This window comes from Pseudozyma flocculosa (genome assembly GCF_000417875.1).
Source record: "Pseudozyma flocculosa PF-1 unplaced genomic scaffold scaffold00023, whole genome shotgun sequence".
NCBI classification, from domain to species: domain Eukaryota; kingdom Fungi; phylum Basidiomycota; class Ustilaginomycetes; order Ustilaginales; family Ustilaginaceae; genus Pseudozyma; species Pseudozyma flocculosa.
In genome coordinates this window covers 310,502-329,775 of record NW_006920891.1, presented here as the reverse complement: position 1 = coordinate 329,775, position 19,274 = coordinate 310,502, and the positions used below count along the sequence as shown (strand labels likewise).

Genomic DNA, 19,274 nt, shown 5'->3' with positions numbered 1-19,274 from the left:
GTCGCGAACGTGTCACTGACCGACGAGCGCTCCACCCTCCTCCCTCGCCGCCATACCCCCCCTCCACAGCTCGACCGCGTCCGCGCCTTTGCCTCGAATCTGCCCGACGAGGGCCGCAAGCGCGTCGGCCCCGTCCTCGAGACCTTCACCGAGACCTACGAGCGCCTGAGCAAGGAGGCCCGCAACCCGGACGTGCCCGCCACGACGCGCTTCGTCAACGTCCTCAAGTTTGTCCGTGAGCAGTCGCTGCCCGCGCTGCAGAAGGCCATCCTCCACCCCTCGTCGGCCGCCAACGGCACCTCGACAACGGCGACGACCGAGAAGCCCGCCACTAACGGCTCCGACTAAGCTCGCTCGGCATGTCTCCGGACCTCCTCGCCCCCCCACGCGAGTCGAGCCGAGTCGAGGCGGTCCGATCTCGCATCGCCGCCGCCGCCGCTCACGATCATCAATCATCATTAGACGTCTCCTTCGTTCTCTCTCTCTCTCTCTCTCTCTCTCTCTCTCTCTCTCGTGTGTCCAACACGTATCGGTTCCGCGATTCCCTTCTCGACCCCTTTCCCCTCGTTCGTTCTCTAGCTAGGCTCCCGTCTCGGTCTCCCTTCGTCATTGTATACCGCTGTCTCCGTCCCGCATTCACCCCACCCTCGTCGATTCCCCTCGTCCTCACAAACTCACCCACCGCTCGGCATCGGACCGACGAAAAAGTTCCCAGCGAATCGATCATCATCATCACAACCCGTCCGCGGGCAGCCAGACCATTATCGTTGGCAGGAGACGGAAAGCTGATGAATGAATAAGTTAGGCAAGGTCCAGTGGCGTCCACCGCGCGCATGGGCGATGACTGAGTGAGTACAAGAGGGTGGCACGGGAGGAGCTCTCGGCTTCTCTGACGGGCCGAGCTGACCCCGCGCCCTGCCTGCTGCTTTCTGCCTGCTGCCTGCTGCCCGCTGCCACCACTACTGGCCGCTGCTGGGTGCTACGCCGCGTTGCTATGCTTCGACGCGCGAGATGCGGAGGGGCATCTGCGGGCCGATGTCCTCCTGACCCTCGATCCTGCTGCGGAGGGTGATGGCCTGCTTCTTCTCGACCTTCCATCCCTCTACGTTTTCAAAGTGGAACCTGCCGATGAGGGAGCAGATGAGGGCCTTGAACTCTGCGATGGCGAAGCGGTTGCCGATGCATCCGCGCGGGCCGGCGATGAAGGTCATGAGGTGCATGGGCAGGCCGCTCTTTTTGGCCGACTCGGGCAGGCGGTCGTCGAGCCATCGGTCCGGATCGAACTGGGTCGCCGTGGGACCCCAGATTTCGGTCGAGAGGTTCATGGCCTGGATGGGGATGATGAGGTCCTGCCCCGCCGAGATGGGCACCGAGGTAAACGTCGAGCGCCCATCGCGCGTCGGGTAGGGCTTGGACAGCGGGATGGTGTCGGCGCGCGTCGCGGTGCGCACCGTCGAGGGGACGGGCGAGGCGAAGCGCATCATCTCCTTTGCGAAGCGGTCGAGATAGGGCATGTTCATCAGCTCGTCGTAGCCGATGGCGTGGCGCTCCATGCGCGCGCCAAAGTGGTCGCGGATTTCGGCCCGCAGCATGGCCTGCACCTCGGGGTGGTCGCCGAGGATGTGGAGCGCCCAGCCGGTCTGGGTCGACGTCGTCTCGTTGCCCGCCAGCAGCAGCGTCGTGATCTGGCCAATCAGCTCGCCGTCGCTCAGCTTTTCGCGCGGCGACACGTCGTCGGCCATGTTGGCGCGCATCATGAGGTGCAGCAGGTCCTTGCCCGCCGAGATCGTGGTGCCGTCCTGGCGCACCGTCGTCGCCGCCTCGTCGCGCTCGTCGAAATCGGCCTTGGTAACGGTCGTCGGGCCGGCGCTGGCGGCGTCGCCGCCGCGCTGTCGGATCTCGTCGGCCATCTCGCCCTGGATCTCGCGCCGCTTCTGCTCGACGATGGCCTTGGAGACGGTCTCGAGCGCGGCGTAGGTGCCGTCGATGGCCCTCTGCCTCTTTGTGGGCAGGTTGCGCACCCAGCCCAGCCCGGGGAACTCGGAGAGGTAGAGCTGCATGAAGCGGACAAAGCCGATCTGCGACATGGCCTTCATCAGCCGCTGGAAGGAGGCGTTGATGACGTCGCCGCTGGCGCCCTCGGGCGCGGTCGGGTCGTAGGCGGCGTCGAGGCCGTTGAAGATGTGGCCAAAGCCGGCGTCGCCGATGACGTCGAGCGTGGCCTGGTTGAGCCAGAAGGAGACGTCGAGGACGGGCGCGCCCGGCCGGCTGGCAGTGCGCGAGGGCTCCGACTGGTGGAGGTAGGCGCGGTCGACGCCGTTGGCGCCGCGGCCCTTGTCCTCGTCGATGGGCTGGGTGGAGCGGTCAACCATCTCTCCGATCTTGGCGGCGAGCTTCTCCGAGTACTTGAAGAAAAAGGGCGTGAGGTCGCGGATGGCCGAGACGCCAAAGGCGGGCTGGAGGATCTTTCGCTGGCGCTTGTGGACGTCGCCCTCTGCGACGAGGACGCCCTTGCCGAGGAGCGACTGGAGGACGAGGCGGGAGGCGTTGGGCTTGGGGTAGGCGTACGAGTTGGAGGCGCTGAGGATGTAGCCCATGGCGCGCGGGTCGCCGAGGAAGAGGCGGGGCGAGTAGAAGAGGCCGCGGTAGACGAAGACGCTCGACTCGAGCGTCCTGCACCAGAGGAGGTGGGGCTCGGTGGGGGGCAGGCGTCGGATGAGACCGAAGTCGCCGTACCAGGGGAAGAAGTTGTCGGCGTGCTTCGGACGGCGGAGATGGGCGTAGGGCTCGGTGCGGGTGACATTGACCGTCACCATGCGGTAGATGGAGAGCGACACGAGAAAGGCGGCGAGGGCGAGGGTGGCGAGCAGAGGCAGCAGCGCCAGGCCGGCCAGCAGGGCGAGAACGGGGTGTGAGTGGTAGAGGGCCGAGGCATGGCTGCCGACCAAAGGCAGGTGCAGGCCCTGGGCGAGGTCGAGATGGACTGTCATGCTCGCGGGAAGGGGGAGGGCGAGGGAAAGAGGGAGGGGGACGTGGTCGAGGTCGCAGTCGCAGTCGCAGTCGCAGTCGTGGTCGTCGTCAAGAGGGTCAAAGAAGGATGGAGCCAGGCGAGGGCGGAGGAGAGGGGCCCGGGAAGACGTCGACGTTTTTGTAAGCGGGGGGAGGGGGGGGGAGCAGCTTCGCGCGCGCCGCCAACGCCGGCAGGAACGGCGTGGACCCTGACAGGGCTTACCGAACGGCAGGCTGGGCAGGCTGGGCAGCCCGGCAACGCTCCTCGCAACGTCGTCGGCCGCGCGTCTCGAGGAGCGAGGCCACGTCATGGTCCACACATGGAGAGGAGCGGATGTCGGAGCGAGGTTGGCACTGTGCCAGGTAGTCGCCGGTGGTACCTAGCAGCAGCGTGGACCTGCCTCAATGGCAGGCCATTCCGGGCCTTCCGACGGAGGGAGAGGTTGGCGTATGTGGCACGGCGTGGCGCAGCAGCAATCCTCCGCCGCCGCCGCCGCCGCCGCGGCGGCCATCCTGGCGATACGCTAGGGCTGGGCTTGTAAGGCAGGCCAGGCCTGGCTGTTGCTCGCCATGGAGCCTTGACGCCCTTTTGTCATCCATCGGTCGTTGACGTGGGGCTGTGGGGGGAGGCGAGCTGTCAGAGAGCCAAAAAGCCTCGTTTCACGCCTGGCTCAGCGCTTCGGCTGTCCAGGCTCGCAAAGGCAGCTACTACTGTAGCTCGGCGTGCCACGCTCGCGCTTGCAGCGGCAGGCTACAGGTCTGTCAGCCAGGCACAAGCTAGGATTGCCTCGGCAACGGAAATCGGAAGTCGGCGGCGGCAAGCCGGAACTCGGGCGACGGCCAAAGCGATACAGAGCGGAAGCTCGCCGTTCTGTCGAGGCTCGTTGGCGCTGCGCCTTGGACGGACCCTTCCCACCACCAACCATCCCACCATCCATCCCTCCTGCTTTCTATCCGACGTTTGCTTCCCATGCGCCCGCCTCCTTAGCCGCTGCATTCCTTATCGCCTTCTGCTAGCCGCGCCTCCCTCTCAGCGCCGCCGCGGCCGGCTCGCTGGGCCTGGCCATGTTTGCGAGCCCCTTCTCCGGGCGCCCCTACCCTCCACCTCTGCAGGCTGGCCGCGCCGCTCACACTCCAACACGGGCCGGTGCGGCCTCCGCCTCCGCAGCCGCAACACCTGCCAGCCCTTTCCAGAGGCTCAAGCCCATCTGCGTACAGCTGCTCAGCTTCGTCCCGGACACCGGCAACGGCGGCAGCGGGAGCGGGAGCGGCATCGGCCACCCCAGGCAACAAGCCCAGCCAAGCTCCCTCTCCACCAGCCTACAGCGCCTCACCCATGTCCTCGCCGACGTCGCCACCGAGCGCCAGGAAGACGGCACGCCCGCCCTGACGCCCGCCCTCATCCACTACGTCTTCTTTCCCATCGCACAGCTTCTCCGTGCCTCTCCCCGAGGCGCCGCCGACTTGCCGGACCATGCACGCCAGCTCATCTTTGAGTGCCTCTCGCTCCTCGCGTCGCAGTGGTGGCGCGCGTGGTCACAGGCACCGCCACAACAGCAGCAGGCCTCGGACCCTCTGGTAGCGGAGAAGAAGGCGCCAGGGCAGCACGAATGGGCCGTGTGGCAGCAGCTCGTCATCCTCGCATCGCTTGCCGTCGGCGGGTCACCCAGCCAGGCCGAGTCCGGCCCGTCGTCATCTCCGTCCACCTCACAGGCTACCTTCAGTGACGAAACCCGCTTGGCTGCTGCCAACTTTCTCCACCAACTCTTGCTGCCGCGCCTCGAGGAACCTCCGCCACTTGCTCGCAGTCAGCCACGACCGGAGGCAAAGCAGCAGAACAAGGACTGGGAATGGGACGGCGAGTCCGAGCTGCCTTCTCTCGACGAACTCGAAGCCGAACAGGAGCAGCTCGGAAAGACGACCGCAGCGGCGACAGAGGCACAGGCTCAGGACCACGATACTCTACCGAGACGCCAGGCGTATCCCAGCCCCGCCCACCTCAGCTTCGCTCTCACCGACACGGCGGCCAAGGGAGCGCTCGGACACGCCCTCACCTCGTGCCTCGAACTGGCCTGTCAAGGCGAGCGAATGGTCGATTTGCGGACTTCGAGCCTGCGCGTCTCCTACACCATCCTCGTCACTTGGATCGCCGCGGCCTCGTCTGACCGCGCCGAGAACCCGCAAGAGGACCAGGGTTCAGACGAGCATCGAGACTTCCACATCCCGACCCTGACGTATGTCGATCCTGAGCCGGCACCTGCGGGACCCACCGTGGACTCCGACACTCTGTCCCAACGATCGGCCGCTCGCGTCCGGCCGCTTCTGCCTGGTATCACCAGCTCCCTGACCCGCTTGATATCCAGCCGCCTCAAGCCAAGCGCGACCGCCCGAAAGAAGGAGACACCAGGTGCTCTGGTCGCCATCGCACTGCAGATGCTTCGAGATATGGTACTTCTCAGCCTCGGCGACGCTGCGACGAGAGCGTTCCGTCAGAATGGCGAGAGCTCAGCCACCGAGGCTCAGGTCACAGGCGAGACGGAGGCCGCTGAGGTCGACGGCGTCGATGGGCGACAGTCCAAGATCATGACGCTCGACGATTTCACCAGCATCGCCGAGTCACTCGCTCGTTCCGAGGCTGAGGTTGAGGAGCACGCTTCGGCAGACGAGAACGACGCAGGTGACGGGACAGACGCCCAAGGGCCGTCGGCTGCGGGCGACGACGATGGATCCCCATCTCTGGAACCGCCAGTCGAGGAGACGGCCCGCAAGTACCTGCTGTCGACCCTGGCGCGGATCCAGATCGCCCTGCGGTCCTTTTCGCTCCTGGCCACGCCGTTTTCGACGCGGACGGTCTCTTCTGCGCCCGCTTCCTCGTCGGTCCGACGCGGCCTCATCAGCCTCGCTGCTTCGCTCATCGTACACATGGGCGAGACGCTCGCCTGGTTCGATGTCCAGCTGGGACAGCCAGCGACGGCAGCAGCGGCTGCAGGCTCGCGCGAGAGCGCGGTAGAGATGCTGCTTTCGTGGATCGTCGATTCGGCCGGAGACGACGACATCGAGGCCGTCAGCGCAGATGCCCGAAAGGCGCTCGCCGTGCTCTTTGACGGCGACGAGGACGTCCTTTCCTCGCACCCGTCACCGCCGCCGGCCAGAGCGAGGACGCTCGCCGCTTTCTCGACCATGATCGCGAGAGGGCTGGCTGAACTGCCCAGAGCCATCCGCGCCCAGGACGACGTCAAGGTGGAGCGTCTGGCTATTCGACTGGGCACAGCCGTCAAGCTGGCTAGCGGCACTCTCCCGGCGCGATCAGGTGCCGATCCGCATGCTGGGGTGCGCTGCATCAGCTCGCCGGAAGCCATCCGCGGCCTTGCGCACCTGTTTGGCGCCAGCGGTGGCATCGAGCGCTGGGGGCTAGGCTTGGCCGATGCGCTGCGCGTCAACCCTGTGCTCCTAACAGCACAGCAAGATCTTGGGACCGACTGGCCGCCTCGGATGTCGCTTGAAGGACTGCAGGCCGGATCGGGCCGCAGCGTGACGGACATGTTCCGCTCATTCGGACGCGCCTGCGCCTCTGTCGCCACCGCCGCTATCAGGACCAAGTCGGACGGCTCTGCTGCCAAGGCCAAGGACAAGGTCAAAGTCGATACCTCGAGCTTCCACCTGATCCTCTTTTTTGTCCGGCAAGGCGCTCGGTCCCGCACCTGCCGCGTCGGCACGACGGGCGACGACGCCATCGAGGCGCTGCGTGCGCGCTCCATGACGGCGCTCATGATCGCTGCGGAGCTGCTGTGCGGCGTGGCGGAAGAGCTCGACGACTCGAAGCTGGCGACCCAGAGCGCCGACGTGGGCAGGAGGCTGCGCAGGCTGGCGCACAAGTTTGGCAGGCAGGTGTTTGACATGGTGCTCGAGCTCTGGGAGGGCGATTGGGACGAGGTCGTCGAAGCCAGCCTGGTGGCGAGCAGCCGGGAACACGGCGGCGCTCGAGGCTCAGGCGGCGCGCGCAGGGACGTCACCGAGACCGCCATCAGCGAGCGCGACGGCGGGGATGCGCTGGTGGAGAGGGTCAAGGGACTCTCGATCGACGTCGGCAGCCACGAGCGACCGGAGCGCTTCGGCCCAGCGCTAGACCTGGCGTTTGTCGGTGCAGCAACCATCAAAGGCGGGTCAGGCAGCCTGACGACCTCAGGCTCGGGCGCGGGCGCGGCGGGGCAGCAGCGCCTGACGATGGCGACCCGCCTGGCACGGGCCGAGACGTCGCAGGGCCTGAGCAACGCGTACCTCCTCTCGCTGCTCTCGTCAACGGCGACGATGCTGGGCACGTCGTTCCGGCCGCTCCTCCTCCGCGCCATCTACCCGCTCACGTCTGCGCTCGCCTCGCCGGATGCGGCGCTGCGCGACGGGGCGGAGCGCGCCTTCCGCCAGATTGCATATGCTAGCGCCTACGCCAGCGTGCAGAGCTGCGTGCTCGACCACGCCGACTACCTCCTCGGCGCCGCGTGCCAGCGTCTCATTTCCGGACTGGACGAGGAGCTGCGCAGCCGTTTTGACGTCGCCGCGGCGGCGGGACCGGGCGATCGCACAGACGATGACGGGGTCGTCGAGGCGACGGTGACGACGCCGCTGATTTCGGCACAGCGCGCACCGATGGTGCTCGTCGAGATGATCAAGATGCTCGGATCGGAAGTGGTGCCCCTGGTCGAGGATGCCGTCGACGAGATCATGGACGCCCTCGACCGCTTCCACGCCCACCGCGACGTGTGCACCGGTCTCCTCGGCGTGCTCGATAGCGTCCTCGAGGTCCTCGCGGCCGAAGAAGCGGATCGGACCAGGCTCGAGGCGGAGCAGCCGCAGCCACGACCCGACGATGCCGTACCGCGTGTGCACGGGGACGGGGACGGGGACGGGGACGGGGACGCGGATGCGCTCGTCGAGTTTGAAAAGTGGTATCGGCGTCAGACGCAGTCGGGCCCGCCGGACGATGAGCAGCTCGACGACGACGCCGTTCCGCCCGCACCTGCACCCGGTACTGCATCCGCCTCTCCCACAAGGGACGACGGGACGACACCGAAGCCGACCAAGACACAGACGGTGGTGCGCCAGATCATGGTCAAGGCGCTCCCCTTCCTCTCGCACCCGTCGAGCATGCTCCGCGCCTCGGTGCTCCACCTCCTACGGCACGGCGTCTCGGTCCTCGGCTCGCAGAACCAAGAGGCCGAGCTCCTCCCCGTTGTCAACTCGTTCTGGCCCTTTCTCATGGCCCGTCTCGGATCCTCGCTCACCACGTCCAAGCCGACGGCACGGAAACGGATCCTCAATCTCGATTCGGCGGGAATCCCGCGCAAGGGCGAACAAGTAGAGGCGGGACTGAGCGAGCCGGAACCCTTTGTGTGGATCGAAGCTGTCCGGCTCGTCGAAAAGCTGGCCGAGGAGGTCGTCGAGTTCGTCGGCAAGCGGCTCGAGAGGGAGGCATGGCCGCGCTTCGAGCTGTTGCTCCTCGTCCTCTTCCATCGCTTCGGACCGGCATCGCATCCACGCCAAGCCGCAACGGATCCTGCGCGCCGTCTCGCCCCGTCCTCTGGCTTGGACGCCACGGATGCAGGACGACGACGCCACAGGGGAACGCCGCCGCTCATCCTCGCCTCGTCCAGCAGCGTGCCGGCGCACATCGTGCTGTCGATCCTCACCACCCTCGCCAAGGTGACGACGCACATGGGCGTCAGGATGTCGGACGAGGTGGCGTGGTCCATCACCTGCAACCCGCACCTCCTCGCCTGCCTCGACCGACGGCAGCCGGACAAGATCCGACGCGCGGGCGAAGCACTGTACGCTGCGCTGGCGCGCAGAAACTGGGATGCGACCTGGCTGGCGTTGACCTCGGCTTTTGGACGGCCCGGGCGCCGAGACGACGAGGACGGAGTCAATGCAGATGCGGAAGAAGGAGGGGACGGACTGGCATTCCTGCGTCAGGACTGGATCCTGCCTTCGCTGGGGATGCTGGATCGGATATTGGGGGCCTGAGATGGATGGGCGGGTCCGACGGGGATTGAGTGCTACGATGTGTAGCGACGTGTTGACCTTGACGCGCTGGGTGCGGAAGCTGGGGTTGCCTTTGGAGTGCCGAGGGTCGTTTGTGCCTGTCAAGGAGGAGCTGAGTGACAATGGAGTGGCGTCGTTGCTGGCAGCGATCGAATGGTGCAGGGGTCGGCGGCAGGTGGGCGGTGGGGTTGCGAGCACGTTGTCCCCTCCGCGGCCTCGTTGCGATGGTGCAACGAGCTAGTCCTCGACAATGCAGGCCGAGTCGGTGCCCGAGATGGTCTCGTCCGACAGCTGCGCCACTCTCTTGGCCCCTTCTTCGGCGGGCTGGGCGAAGCGGGCGCTGGGCGAGGCGGGCGAGGTGGTCGGGTGACGAGGGCGTTTGACGCGGCTCGGCATCCTGTGGTCGTCCTCGAGGGCCACGACGCGGTCCTCGGCCTCCGTTCCGCAGACTGCCAGACCGCAGCTGGGGCAAGCGCTATCACCGTCGGCCTCGTCGTCGGCGCTCGCGGCGCTGAGATCGACAAGTTCGGCGTCGTCAATGGCCCTCACCGTGCCCGGCGACGAGGGTGGGTGCGCGTCGCCGCCCGGACCCGCGGCTGGCAACGTGGTCGTGGGCGCAGGAGCTTGGTCGGGAAGGAGCGGGTACGACTGGAGGATGTCGTGCACGAGCAGCACGTACTTGTACGTGGCGTAGACGAGGAGGCAGAGCATGACCAGGTAGACCTCGGCGGTGGCGCTGCGGCGCGCAGAGGCGAGAGCAGAGTGGCGGATGGCGTGAGCACGCACGCGCACGGAAGGGACAGCCTGCGAGGACGGTGAGACCGCTCGAGACTCACCCGAACTGGATCAGCGGGCCACAGATCTTGATGGGCATCCTGATGGCGGGCGTCAAGAGGCGCAGGCGCGGAAGAGAGGGAAGAGAGTGGGTCGAGGGAAGCGCGGGGAGCGAGGGGATCGAGGGGAACGAGGGGAGCGAGGGGAGCGAAGGGAGACGGTCGAACATGGTCGATGGCGCTGTCAGGGCTGGACGAGGGGCCGCGTTGGCTCGACTGGCTGGCTGAATGGAGGCGGGGGTAGCGGTGGGGTTGGTGGTGGAAGGAGGAGCAGCGAGCCAAGGACCAGATCGACGGGTAGGCAGGGCGAGGCGGTCAGACCACCTTGTGACGCACGCTTGCTGGGGGTGCAGCTGGGACGCGCTCGTCTGGCCTGGCCTAGCGTGGCGTGGCGTAGCCTGTCCTGGCCTGGCCTGCCTGCCTGCGTCTGACCGGGCCACGCCTGCCCAGTTGCGCTGACCTGCCTGCCTGTCTTCAGCCCTCTGGCCGGCCAGGCCTGGATGGGCACGCCCCGCCCGCGAGCGAGCCAGACCCGTCGCGCCCCGCGGTCGAGCCCTCCCCTCCTCTTCCATCCAGTCGCCGCATCGCCATCGCCCGTATCTCGACCGTCTCTATCTCCATCCATTCTTGCCCCTCTCACTAAACCGATGCTACTGAAGGGGATCACCGCCAACATCCGTGTGCCCGACGGCAACGGCGGCCGAGACACGTTGGAAGAGTTCCAAACCTCGGCCAAAGGTCGCGCCGCTCGATCGACGTACGTGTGTTCCATCGACGACACGGCCTTTGAGCTGTTCCTTCGTCGCGACAAGGAGATCTCGGACGACCTCGTCGTCGAGCTTACCATCGACGGAGTGGAGGTAGACGGAGTATGGCACTGGGAGGAGGGCACCGGCCTCGACTTCCCGCTCGACTGCGTGCCCTGCGGACGCGACGAGGAGCGTCTCCTTCGGTAAGCACCATCGTACCCCATGGCTCGGCCCCCCCCGTTCTACCCTTCGCGAACCGCCTCTCCTCACCTTCTCACATAAAGCGAGCGGGTCCCTTCCCAACGTTGACAGTTTCGCAAAGATCGCACGCATCAAGAACGAGGACGAGCCTGACGACGAGGACGAGACGGAGCTCGGCTGCATCGAGGTGGCCGTGCATCGCGTCAAGATCCTAGGCACCAAGCGACGGGCCTGGTTCGGCGCAGCTACCGACCCCTGCAACGTGTCGGACCATGCCGCTACTGACCGCAAGAACCGCGGCGGCATCCCGCCGAGCCACAAGATAGCGTGAGTATCCCGACGGACAAGACACAGCGCTGTTGTGGATCCACGGCCCGAGTGCCTGATACCGTCGGACTGACCTACCGACCCTTGAGTGGATTGCTCCTCTCTCAGCCTCGGCGAGCGCCGCAAGACCAAGCGGTTGCCCGATCTCGAGCAAGTTTACGAGTACCGGGATGCGAAAGCCCTCGCGATCTTCACCTACTATTACGCCTCAAGAGACGTGCTCGAGGCCAGCGGCATCGTGCCCTCGGCGCCGGCGCCGTCGGGATCTCGTTCAGAGGTGAGTCGTTACCTCCTCGCCTCAGATCGCATTCAAACGGGAGCTCTGGACTCCCGCTCATGGCCCCCGTCCCTTCTGCTCGCAGCCGACCGCCGCCGATGATGCTACGCGCTCTATCGCAGCGGCCAACGCCGATGTCAAGGTCGAAGTGCACGATGACCCGGAGCTGACGAGCCCTGACTCGGCGGCCAGCGTCAACGTCAAGCTCGAGGCGCACGACGATACACCGGACGACGGTCGCCGCCGTTCAAAGCGCCTGCGCACGAGCGCAAACCGCCCGTAACGGGTCAAGATCAACGACGACGGGTGACCGCCGACCCGCTCCGAACCCTCGCAGTGCACGCCCGCCCTCGAGCCGAACCATTGTACCCTTTCGCCGTGAGGGCTGGGGGCAGCGAATACCAGGTATCCAAGCTCGTAAAGGGGAGAGCGACACTACTACATTCGACATTGCATGGACGTTACCACCAAGTTAGACGGCATTCATGCCTTCCACTGGCGCCTTTCCCTTTCCACTTCGCCTCCTGGTCGGCACCTCGTCGTCGTCCTCTCCCTCTTCCGCCAGCTCTCGACCGCCGCGGTTCGAAAGTGGATCGACGGAGAGGACGCGAGTGAGCTGTTCGACGAGGCTCGACACGTCCGCTTGGATCAAGCCCAGCGTCCGGACGTATGCCTCAAGCCCGGCTCGCGACCCGTCCGCCATGCGCTGCAGGTCCTCATCGGACAGGGCGCCAAGGTCCCGCAGGAGCGACGATGACGTGGGACCACGGTGCGCTGCAGCGGCTGCCGTCGTCGGAGTGGGCGGAAGCAGCTGGTAGGGCAGCGAGGGGACGTGGACCGACTCAAAGTGCGGGATGCGAGACGGGTCAAAGAGCGGGATCAGGTGCGGCGCGGTGGCATCCTCTCGCTCCGTCGCTGCACGCGGCGTGTCCGGTCGATCCTCCGTGGCTCCTTGCCCTTGCTCCTGCGGTCCGCGGTCCGGGACTGCAGACTCGGCGACTGGAGCCGTGCTCGAGCTCCCGGGCGCCTTGCTCGCCTGCTGCTTCTGCTGCAGCGCGTCCAGCCAGCTGTTGAGCTTTAGGGCATGGTCTCGTGCCCGAGCCGCTTCGTCAACGGCCTCCTCTTCGTCGTCATCGCCGGACTCGTCCTCGGGCCGCGTCTCCTCGGTCGCTGTCTCCGTCGTCTTATCAACGGCGACCGCGTCGGCCGCTTCGGCTGCGCCAGCAGCGTCCGGTTCTGCGGCATTTTCTGCCCTGCTGGCTCCTCTCCCAACTCGCAGCCTCGTTCTTGTCCACGGCATCTCGAGCGTCTCGGGCGGAGGGGCCACCCAGAGACCACCGTCCGCGTCGGCGTGGGGCAGGTATGCCTGCGACAGGCTCGATCGACCCAGCATCGGCCCGAGGCCTCGTCCCGGCCAGCGCGGCGGCGTTGCGATACCACGCGACGCTGGAGCCGAAGCGCTCGCGATTGGTCTTGCACCATCGAACGCGTTTGGCGTCGGAGTCGTCGAAGTTGAAGCTGATGCGGGTGCTGAGGCCGCGGGTGTCGAGTGCGCTCCGATTTCCGCCCCTGCCTGATCGCCGCGCGGGGTCCGGCGGCCATGTTGGCGCCCGGCACGTCTGGCCGAAGCGTTGCCCTCGTCGCGCACCCGGCGGGCGTCGCTCTGGATGCGCTGCAAGAACTCCTGCAGGCGACGGTCGAAGCCGCGCGCGCCATCTGCCCGTTCATCGCCTGCAGCTGCGCCCGGTGTCGTCCCGGATCCGCCGGGCTGAGCGTTTGCTGCGCCACCCGCTTGGCGTGTGGGCGGCGGAGTCGGAGCCGCACCGGGCTGGGGCGCGGCTGCTGGAAGGGGTGGGGCGGCTCCTGTCGGTGGCGCCGTCGACGCCTCCTCGAGCACCGACCTTCTGCAGGTGGGGCAGCTCTGCTGGCGCTCGAGCCACGATCGGAGGCAGTGAAAGTGGAAGATGTGTCCGCAGGGCAGCCGCTTTGGCGTCATATTGAGGCCGTGGCTCGAGCTCGACGGCGTCGGCTGCGAAGACGATGCAGGGTCGTCCGGGTCGCGCACGACCATGTCCTCGCGGCAAATGATGCAGGTGCCGTCGCTCATGGCGCGCATGTCGCTCGATGTGGCGTCCGGGTACCGCGAGTCCATGTTCTTGGTGGCGGCGCGGTAGCGGATCAGGTCGCGGATCTTGCCCGCGCACGACCGGCCCGTCACGTAGAGGTCGCGGATCTGGCTGAGCGGCAGGCCGTACCAGCTGGTGAGCAGGACGAAAAACGAGAGGTGGGTGGCGAGCTTGAGGACGTCGTTGCACAGGTCGACGTAGAAGATGTACATGCTCTTGGCCTCCCACGGCTCGTCGGAGCGCAGGTCCTGGCAGTTGATGAGGTACTTGGCGATGGTCGACCACAACGAGATCATCAAGGTGATGAACTGCGTCGATGCGCCAGGCGGCAAGGGGGATGTGCGGGTGTCAGCAGCTGAACTCGCAGCCCTCGCGCTGGCGAAAGCCGAGCAGGCCATTCTGGGGCGAACCAGGACGTGCTGGGCGGGATCGGGAACGGGACGACTCACCTCGCTGGCGAACAGGATCATGATGCCGATCTTGGTCTGCTTGAAGAGGAGCAGCTCTACGACAAAGCCGACCAGGAAGACGTCGACGATCAGCAGCGTCCAGAGGATGGCCACCATGCGGACATGGAAGAGGCGCGAGACCGAGGGCGATTGCTCCATCTAGCGGGACCGAAGATGGCGGGGGACGGAGCGCAAGAGACAGGTAAGTTCAGCGCTGGAAGAGGGCGAGACGGCAGCCGATGTGTGCTCAGGGACGACGAGAGCAACCAAGGAAGTGGGGTGAGTGGGCAGGTCACTCACGAATTCGACGCGGTCGCCGCTGAGCCAGTGGAAGGCCTTGAGGAAGAGGAGCGTGCCGAAGAGGAGGACAAAGCTGACGTCGAACTCGTCGCGGAAGATGGCCATGGCCAACAAGGTGTCGACCAGCGAGTACCACGATCGCTCATAGAGGTGCTGTCGCGGCAAATAGAGACCAGAAAGGCGAGGGCAAGGTGAGCAGCTGCGAGGGACGACGTGCGAGCAAGACTGCGTCGTGGCGGATGCACTCACCTCGATCTCGATAGCCCTCAGCTGTCCAAAGAAGATCTTCTGGACCACGCGGCCAAAGACGAGCGTCATGAAGAGGACAAAGTTGAGCAGGACCTGTCGAGAAGATCGAGTGGCGAGGACATCCCATTTCAGACGTCAGCGCCATCGCAGCCTTGGGCGCATGGTCTGGAGAGCCTATCCGATGCGACTCACGAGCATGCAGCCATTGCTGCGACCGAGCCAGACGGTGGCGGCATAGAAGTTGGACCTCTCGCGAAAGGCGCGAAAGACGACGCTGGCGGCGGCGACGGAGGATGCGATGCCATAGAGCGTTATCCGCTCCGGCGTGATGGCCGGAGTCGCTGCTCCTGGCATGTTGATACGAGGGCCTTAGGGCGGGAGCGTGGGGGGATGATGCTCGACAGCAGGCCAATCTGCTAATGGTCACCCGCGAGCGCGGCCGCAGCCAGCCGTCGAGATGGATCGTCCGTGTCTCGTGCTGCCTGCTCGTCTTGGAGTTGAAAAGTGAGGCGAGAGCGCTTTGATGCCGAGGAGCGAGAGCGTGCGGCGGCCTGGTTGCCAAGCTGCGGCTTCGCCGATGCCTCGCTGCGATTCGACAAGGCCAGACCGCGGCTTCAGCCGTCGAGTCTCGAGGAGCGCACGGAACAGCCGACAGGCGGAGCAGCTCCGGGTGGTGCGGGCGGGTGGTCGGTCCGTAGGCCGATGGCAGCGCAATCGAGCCTGAGGCGGGCGGCGGGAGCGTGGGGTCGACGACGGTGAGGAGCAGCAAGAAGAAGCAAGTTGGAAGAGGAGTAAAGTCGATGGAATGACAGCAGAGTAGTGACCTGGCACGCCAGCGAGAAGCTGGTGGCCCCACCGCCCCGCCGGCCTCGAGCGTTCTCGCCCCACCCCACACCTTTGGCCTGGCCGAAAGGTCGCAGGCTGGCCTGCCACGCTGGCCACGCCCACGCTAGTGTTTGGGTCCGATGCCTCCACGTCGTCTGCTTTTTCCTTCTTCGCGGGCGTGCCGTCGGTTTCCTCCTACCGGCTTCCCCCCTCCCCACCATCCTCCGCGCCACGATGAGCTCTCGACGAGCGGTGAGCCCTAGTCCACGAGCTGACGCACTCGCCTCCCATGACGGGGCTGGAAGGCTGACCTCCCTTGCTTGCTTTGCATTGTGCCCATCTCCATCTGCTCCAGGCAAAGACGGGCTCCGGTCCTGGCACGAGCGGCTCGTCAAAGTCGGCCCTGTCGCAGGCCGCCAACACCCTCCAGGCCCTGCACCAGGAGGCCGTGGCCCAGGCAACAGCGCTGACGATGCCCAAGCTGTCCTCGCACCACTCGGACGCATTCCTCAGGCTGGCGGCATACGGCGCGGCGCCCGAATCCCAGCCGGCGCCCTCGTTCCGCCATCGCCGCGGTCTGTGGGGCGACGACGTCCCCAACATCGCCCATTCGCACCAGCCCAATGTGCGCATACAGCGCGAGGCACCTCTGCCGCCGCCATTAGCCTCGAATGAGGTACTGCCGGAATGGTTCGATCTGCACAACGGGCGGTGTCCAAGGTGTCGGCTGCCCCGGTTGCCCGGCGTCAACTGCGCCCGCCAGCCGTCCCGCCGCGGTGCAGAGGAGCGGAACAGGTCTGGCGCGGATGGATCCGACGAGGCGCACTCCAGCGTCTGCGGCTTGTGCCAGAGCTCGCGGTATCGCAGGCTGCTTGCTCCGCCATCCACGAAGGCAGTGCGTCGAGGCAAGCGTCGTCGGCCACGAGCAAAGGCCCCGGCAGCAGACACGACAGCGCCATCGTCGTCGTCATCCTCGTGAGCCCCCGCCCCCGTCTCTTCCTCGCTTCCACTCGTCCAATCCTCTGTATTTGTACCTCCATGCTCGGCGTCTTCATGTCGCAACCATCTTTCGCTAATGCTGCGGGTGTCTGAGGCCGGGTCGAGGGGCTGATGGGCCTCGAGAAGCTTCCTTGCAGGGCTGCTCTTTTTTTTCGGGAACCGGAAAATCGCCCTCGCGCGCACGTTGCCGAACCTCGTGTCAGCCAGCGCCTTCTTTCCTGTCTGGCCCGGCTGGCCCGGCCTGCCTGGCCCAGGCAACGGGCGGGCCGCCGTGATTGGCCGCGACGCCTGGCAAGGCCTTTTCGGCTGACCCTGGCCTGGACTCACCTTGTCCGACGTTGCCACCACCCACCCTAGCCTGCTCCTTGCTTGCCACCGTCCCACCACCATCGACCTAATTGCTCAGCACTGTTCCATCCCGACGCCTTCCGCCACCAAGCCCCTCACTTCGCCCCCCATGCCTCGCTCTTCTCGCTCTTCCGGTGGCTCCCGCGCCGCCCCCTCTGGCTCTCGCGGTGCCCACACCATGGCTGCCAACCGCCCCGCTGCCTACTCTGCGCCGCCGCCTGCTGCCGCTCAGCCGCATGCCGCACCTCAGCAGCACGCCGCTGCGCCCGCTGCTCAGTCTGCTGGCCCTGGACTCTTCGGCCAGGTACGTTGGCTCTTGGAAGCTTTCATCCCGCTCGGTGGCCGTGCGAGGGAGCTGACGATCTTCTCCTCCCCCTCTCCTGTGCACTGCGACCGACCTTGCCAAACGTAGATGGCATCGACGGCAGCTGGTGTCGCTGTCGGCTCCACGGTCGGCCATGGACTGTCCAACATGCTCTTTGGCGGACGATCCGAGCCCGCCGCCGAGGCCACCCAGGCTCCCCAGCCTGCCTTTGACCAGAGCCAGGCTTACTCGCAGCAGCAAAACGCCGGCGTCAACTGCGAGGTGCAGAGCCGTGACTTCATCAAGTGCCTCGAGAGCAGTGAGTGGGCCAGGCTTGCCAGATTCACCATGAACGCTGCACCCATTCCGACGATGACGAGTGCTGACCTTTGCCTGGTGCTGCTGCTGCTTCCACGCTCCTCGTTTTCTCCTCGCCCTCTCAGCCAACGACATGAACTCGTGCTCCTACTACCTCGAGCAGCTCAAGGCTTGCCAGGCTGCCGCGCGCCCTTACTGAGCGTCCCGGCCTTGGCCCTGTCCAGCGCATCTGCTCCCGCCGTGTAGAGCGTGGATTGGCTCACTGCATGTATAGACGCCGCCGCAAAGGGCGGCCTGCCCGGCTGCGATGTTGATCAAGGAATCCAAACCTCGCCACTCTTCATCCCCATCACTGATAGAGGGTTTCGAACAGTCCTCGACGCCGACCGGTCCCGACTATGAGGCGGCAGAGGGCCGTGCTGTGCCGGCCTGGTCTCGCCGCCGGCACCTTCGGACAGCGTCATCTTGCTCGGCGTGCTCGCTGCTTGACTGAACGGTTTCGCCTGTGCAGATTGCGGCTCGGAGGAGAGGGTGGCGGTGCAAAGCGGTCCAAGGCGCGCAGCACGCGTACGGCACGAAGGAGGGGGCCATGGCGTCGACACAATGCCATCGACGGACCCAGCTCGTTGGAGTCTTATTCGCTCCTGCCTCGCCCCACGACTCCTCATCGTTCTCGGATCTCCAGGCGCCAGCCACGGTGTCGATCAAACGGCTCTGGATCCTGCATTGTCCGGTCCATGAGGTTGGCCGGCCGACATGGCACGGCACGGTCAGCGGTGCATCCTGTGGATCCTGTGGATCCTGTGGATCGGGCCGACACTCTGGAAGCAGGCCGAGGCAGACTGAGAATGAGGATGCAGCCCCCGATAGGGCCAGTGCAAGCTAGGGTGTTGTCCCGCCAGCCGGGGCAGGCAGCGTAGGGTCCCCCTCGAGGCTGGCCGGTGGCAGGCAGGCCCCTGATTTTTCTGCCAGCTTCGGCGTTTTGCGCCCGCTGCGCCGTCTGTGTGGCTGGCTGGCTGGCCTTGCCTGGCCTGGCCTGGCTGGCTGGAGCGTTCCCCCAGCCCCGGCTGCCTGGGCCAGTTCAGGCAAGGCTAGGCGAGGCAGGCCAGAGGCCTCCGACCCTTGGCTTTCCACCGCCCGCACGGATTCGCTGGCCGGGCACGCACGCACGCTCGCACGCCTGCACTCAGGCTGTGGGCTGGCTTCGACCTTGGCTTGCCCCGGGCATGCCACCTGCCTCGCTTCCGCCTGCTGCTTCTCCATGCTCCCTCGCCCTCGCTCTCGTTCTCTCTGGCGTCGATCCGGCCACGCCTTTCGCTCCACCGTCCTGGCCTCCAACACCTCTTTCTCTCCCTCCCTCTCCTCGTCTCTCACTCTTTTCCGACCCTCTCTCTCGGCTCCGTTCGGTCACAGCTCGACGAAAGAGCAGTCGCCAGCCCCTTTCCCGCCCGGGGTCCCGCTCACCTCGCCCCACTCGAACCATCCGCGCTCATTTCTCCCGCCACGCTAGGCTGCACTAAACGAGCTCGACCCGCCCCCGCCCGCCCGCACACGAGCCTGCTTCGTCTCCTCCACCCACGTCGGGCTAGATCGCACGTATCTACCACTCCATCACCGCCCAGACCGCGGTTCTTACGGCGGCCGCTTCTGACCCGGCCAGCTGTCCAGCACCACCAGCAGCAGCGGCAGCAGCACAAGACGACACACCTCTGGCCTTCGAACATCCAATCGGGCTCCCAGTCCGCATTGATCACCTCGTTGCATGCGATCAGCCTACGACCTTCAATAACCGCCACCTCCGCAGCTCGTGTTCTGCACCAGTCCCGCACCCCATCGCATCCCGCCGCAGCACCGCATCACTCCACGTCACCCCCTTTCCTCCCTCCTCTCAGCGCGTTCCGAGTGTCGCGTATCACTGGCCGGC

At 66.2% G+C, this 19,274-nt stretch overlaps 8 protein-coding genes across 8 annotated transcripts in view; 5 read left to right on the top strand and 3 right to left on the bottom strand.

The window, feature by feature from the left end:
- The window catches only part of PFL1_06061 (uncharacterized protein), a gene marked incomplete at both ends in the record, with an annotated part of 1,153 nt that extends 805 nt beyond the window's left edge, over positions 1-348 (top strand). Inside the window, one exon of the mRNA XM_007883599.1 lies at positions 70-348. Coding sequence (XP_007881790.1) covers positions 70-348 — 279 coding nt within the window. The remainder of the gene's footprint in view (positions 1-69) is intronic.
- Positions 349-992: 644 nt separating this feature from the next.
- On the bottom strand, positions 993-2,990 carry PFL1_06060 (uncharacterized protein; the record flags this gene model as incomplete). Its single annotated transcript, XM_007883598.1, has 1 exon — positions 993-2,990. The coding sequence occupies one exon, from the start codon at positions 2,988-2,990 to the stop codon at positions 993-995; it is 1,998 nt and encodes a 665-aa protein (XP_007881789.1).
- Positions 2,991-4,074: 1,084 nt separating this feature from the next.
- PFL1_06059 (uncharacterized protein) lies at positions 4,075-9,027 on the top strand (the record flags this gene model as incomplete). Its single annotated transcript, XM_007883597.1, has 1 exon — positions 4,075-9,027. One exon carries the CDS (start codon positions 4,075-4,077, stop codon positions 9,025-9,027), a length of 4,953 nt encoding a protein of 1,650 aa, XP_007881788.1.
- Positions 9,028-9,282: 255 nt separating this feature from the next.
- On the bottom strand, positions 9,283-9,919 carry PFL1_06058 (uncharacterized protein; the record flags this gene model as incomplete). Its single annotated transcript, XM_007883596.1, has 2 exons — positions 9,283-9,781; positions 9,882-9,919. 2 exons carry the CDS (start codon positions 9,917-9,919, stop codon positions 9,283-9,285), a joined length of 537 nt encoding a protein of 178 aa, XP_007881787.1.
- A 459-nt stretch (positions 9,920-10,378) lies between these two features.
- Positions 10,379-11,715, top strand: PFL1_06057 (uncharacterized protein; the record flags this gene model as incomplete). The annotated part of the gene is made up of 4 exons (XM_007883595.1): positions 10,379-10,830; positions 10,940-11,155; positions 11,264-11,432; positions 11,518-11,715. 4 exons carry the CDS (start codon positions 10,379-10,381, stop codon positions 11,713-11,715), a joined length of 1,035 nt encoding a protein of 344 aa, XP_007881786.1.
- Positions 11,716-11,904: 189 nt separating this feature from the next.
- PFL1_06056 (uncharacterized protein) lies at positions 11,905-14,910 on the bottom strand (the record flags this gene model as incomplete). The annotated part of the gene is made up of 5 exons (XM_007883594.1): positions 11,905-13,866; positions 14,008-14,166; positions 14,308-14,460; positions 14,557-14,649; positions 14,749-14,910. 5 exons carry the CDS (start codon positions 14,908-14,910, stop codon positions 11,905-11,907), a joined length of 2,529 nt encoding a protein of 842 aa, XP_007881785.1.
- Positions 14,911-15,615: 705 nt separating this feature from the next.
- Positions 15,616-16,360, top strand: PFL1_06055 (uncharacterized protein; the record flags this gene model as incomplete). Its single annotated transcript, XM_007883593.1, has 2 exons — positions 15,616-15,633; positions 15,737-16,360. 2 exons carry the CDS (start codon positions 15,616-15,618, stop codon positions 16,358-16,360), a joined length of 642 nt encoding a protein of 213 aa, XP_007881784.1.
- A 546-nt stretch (positions 16,361-16,906) lies between these two features.
- Positions 16,907-17,549, top strand: PFL1_06054 (uncharacterized protein; the record flags this gene model as incomplete). The annotated part of the gene is made up of 3 exons (XM_007883592.1): positions 16,907-17,032; positions 17,141-17,351; positions 17,476-17,549. The coding sequence occupies 3 exons, from the start codon at positions 16,907-16,909 to the stop codon at positions 17,547-17,549; spliced, it is 411 nt and encodes a 136-aa protein (XP_007881783.1).
- Positions 17,550-19,274: the final 1,725 nt, after the last annotated feature.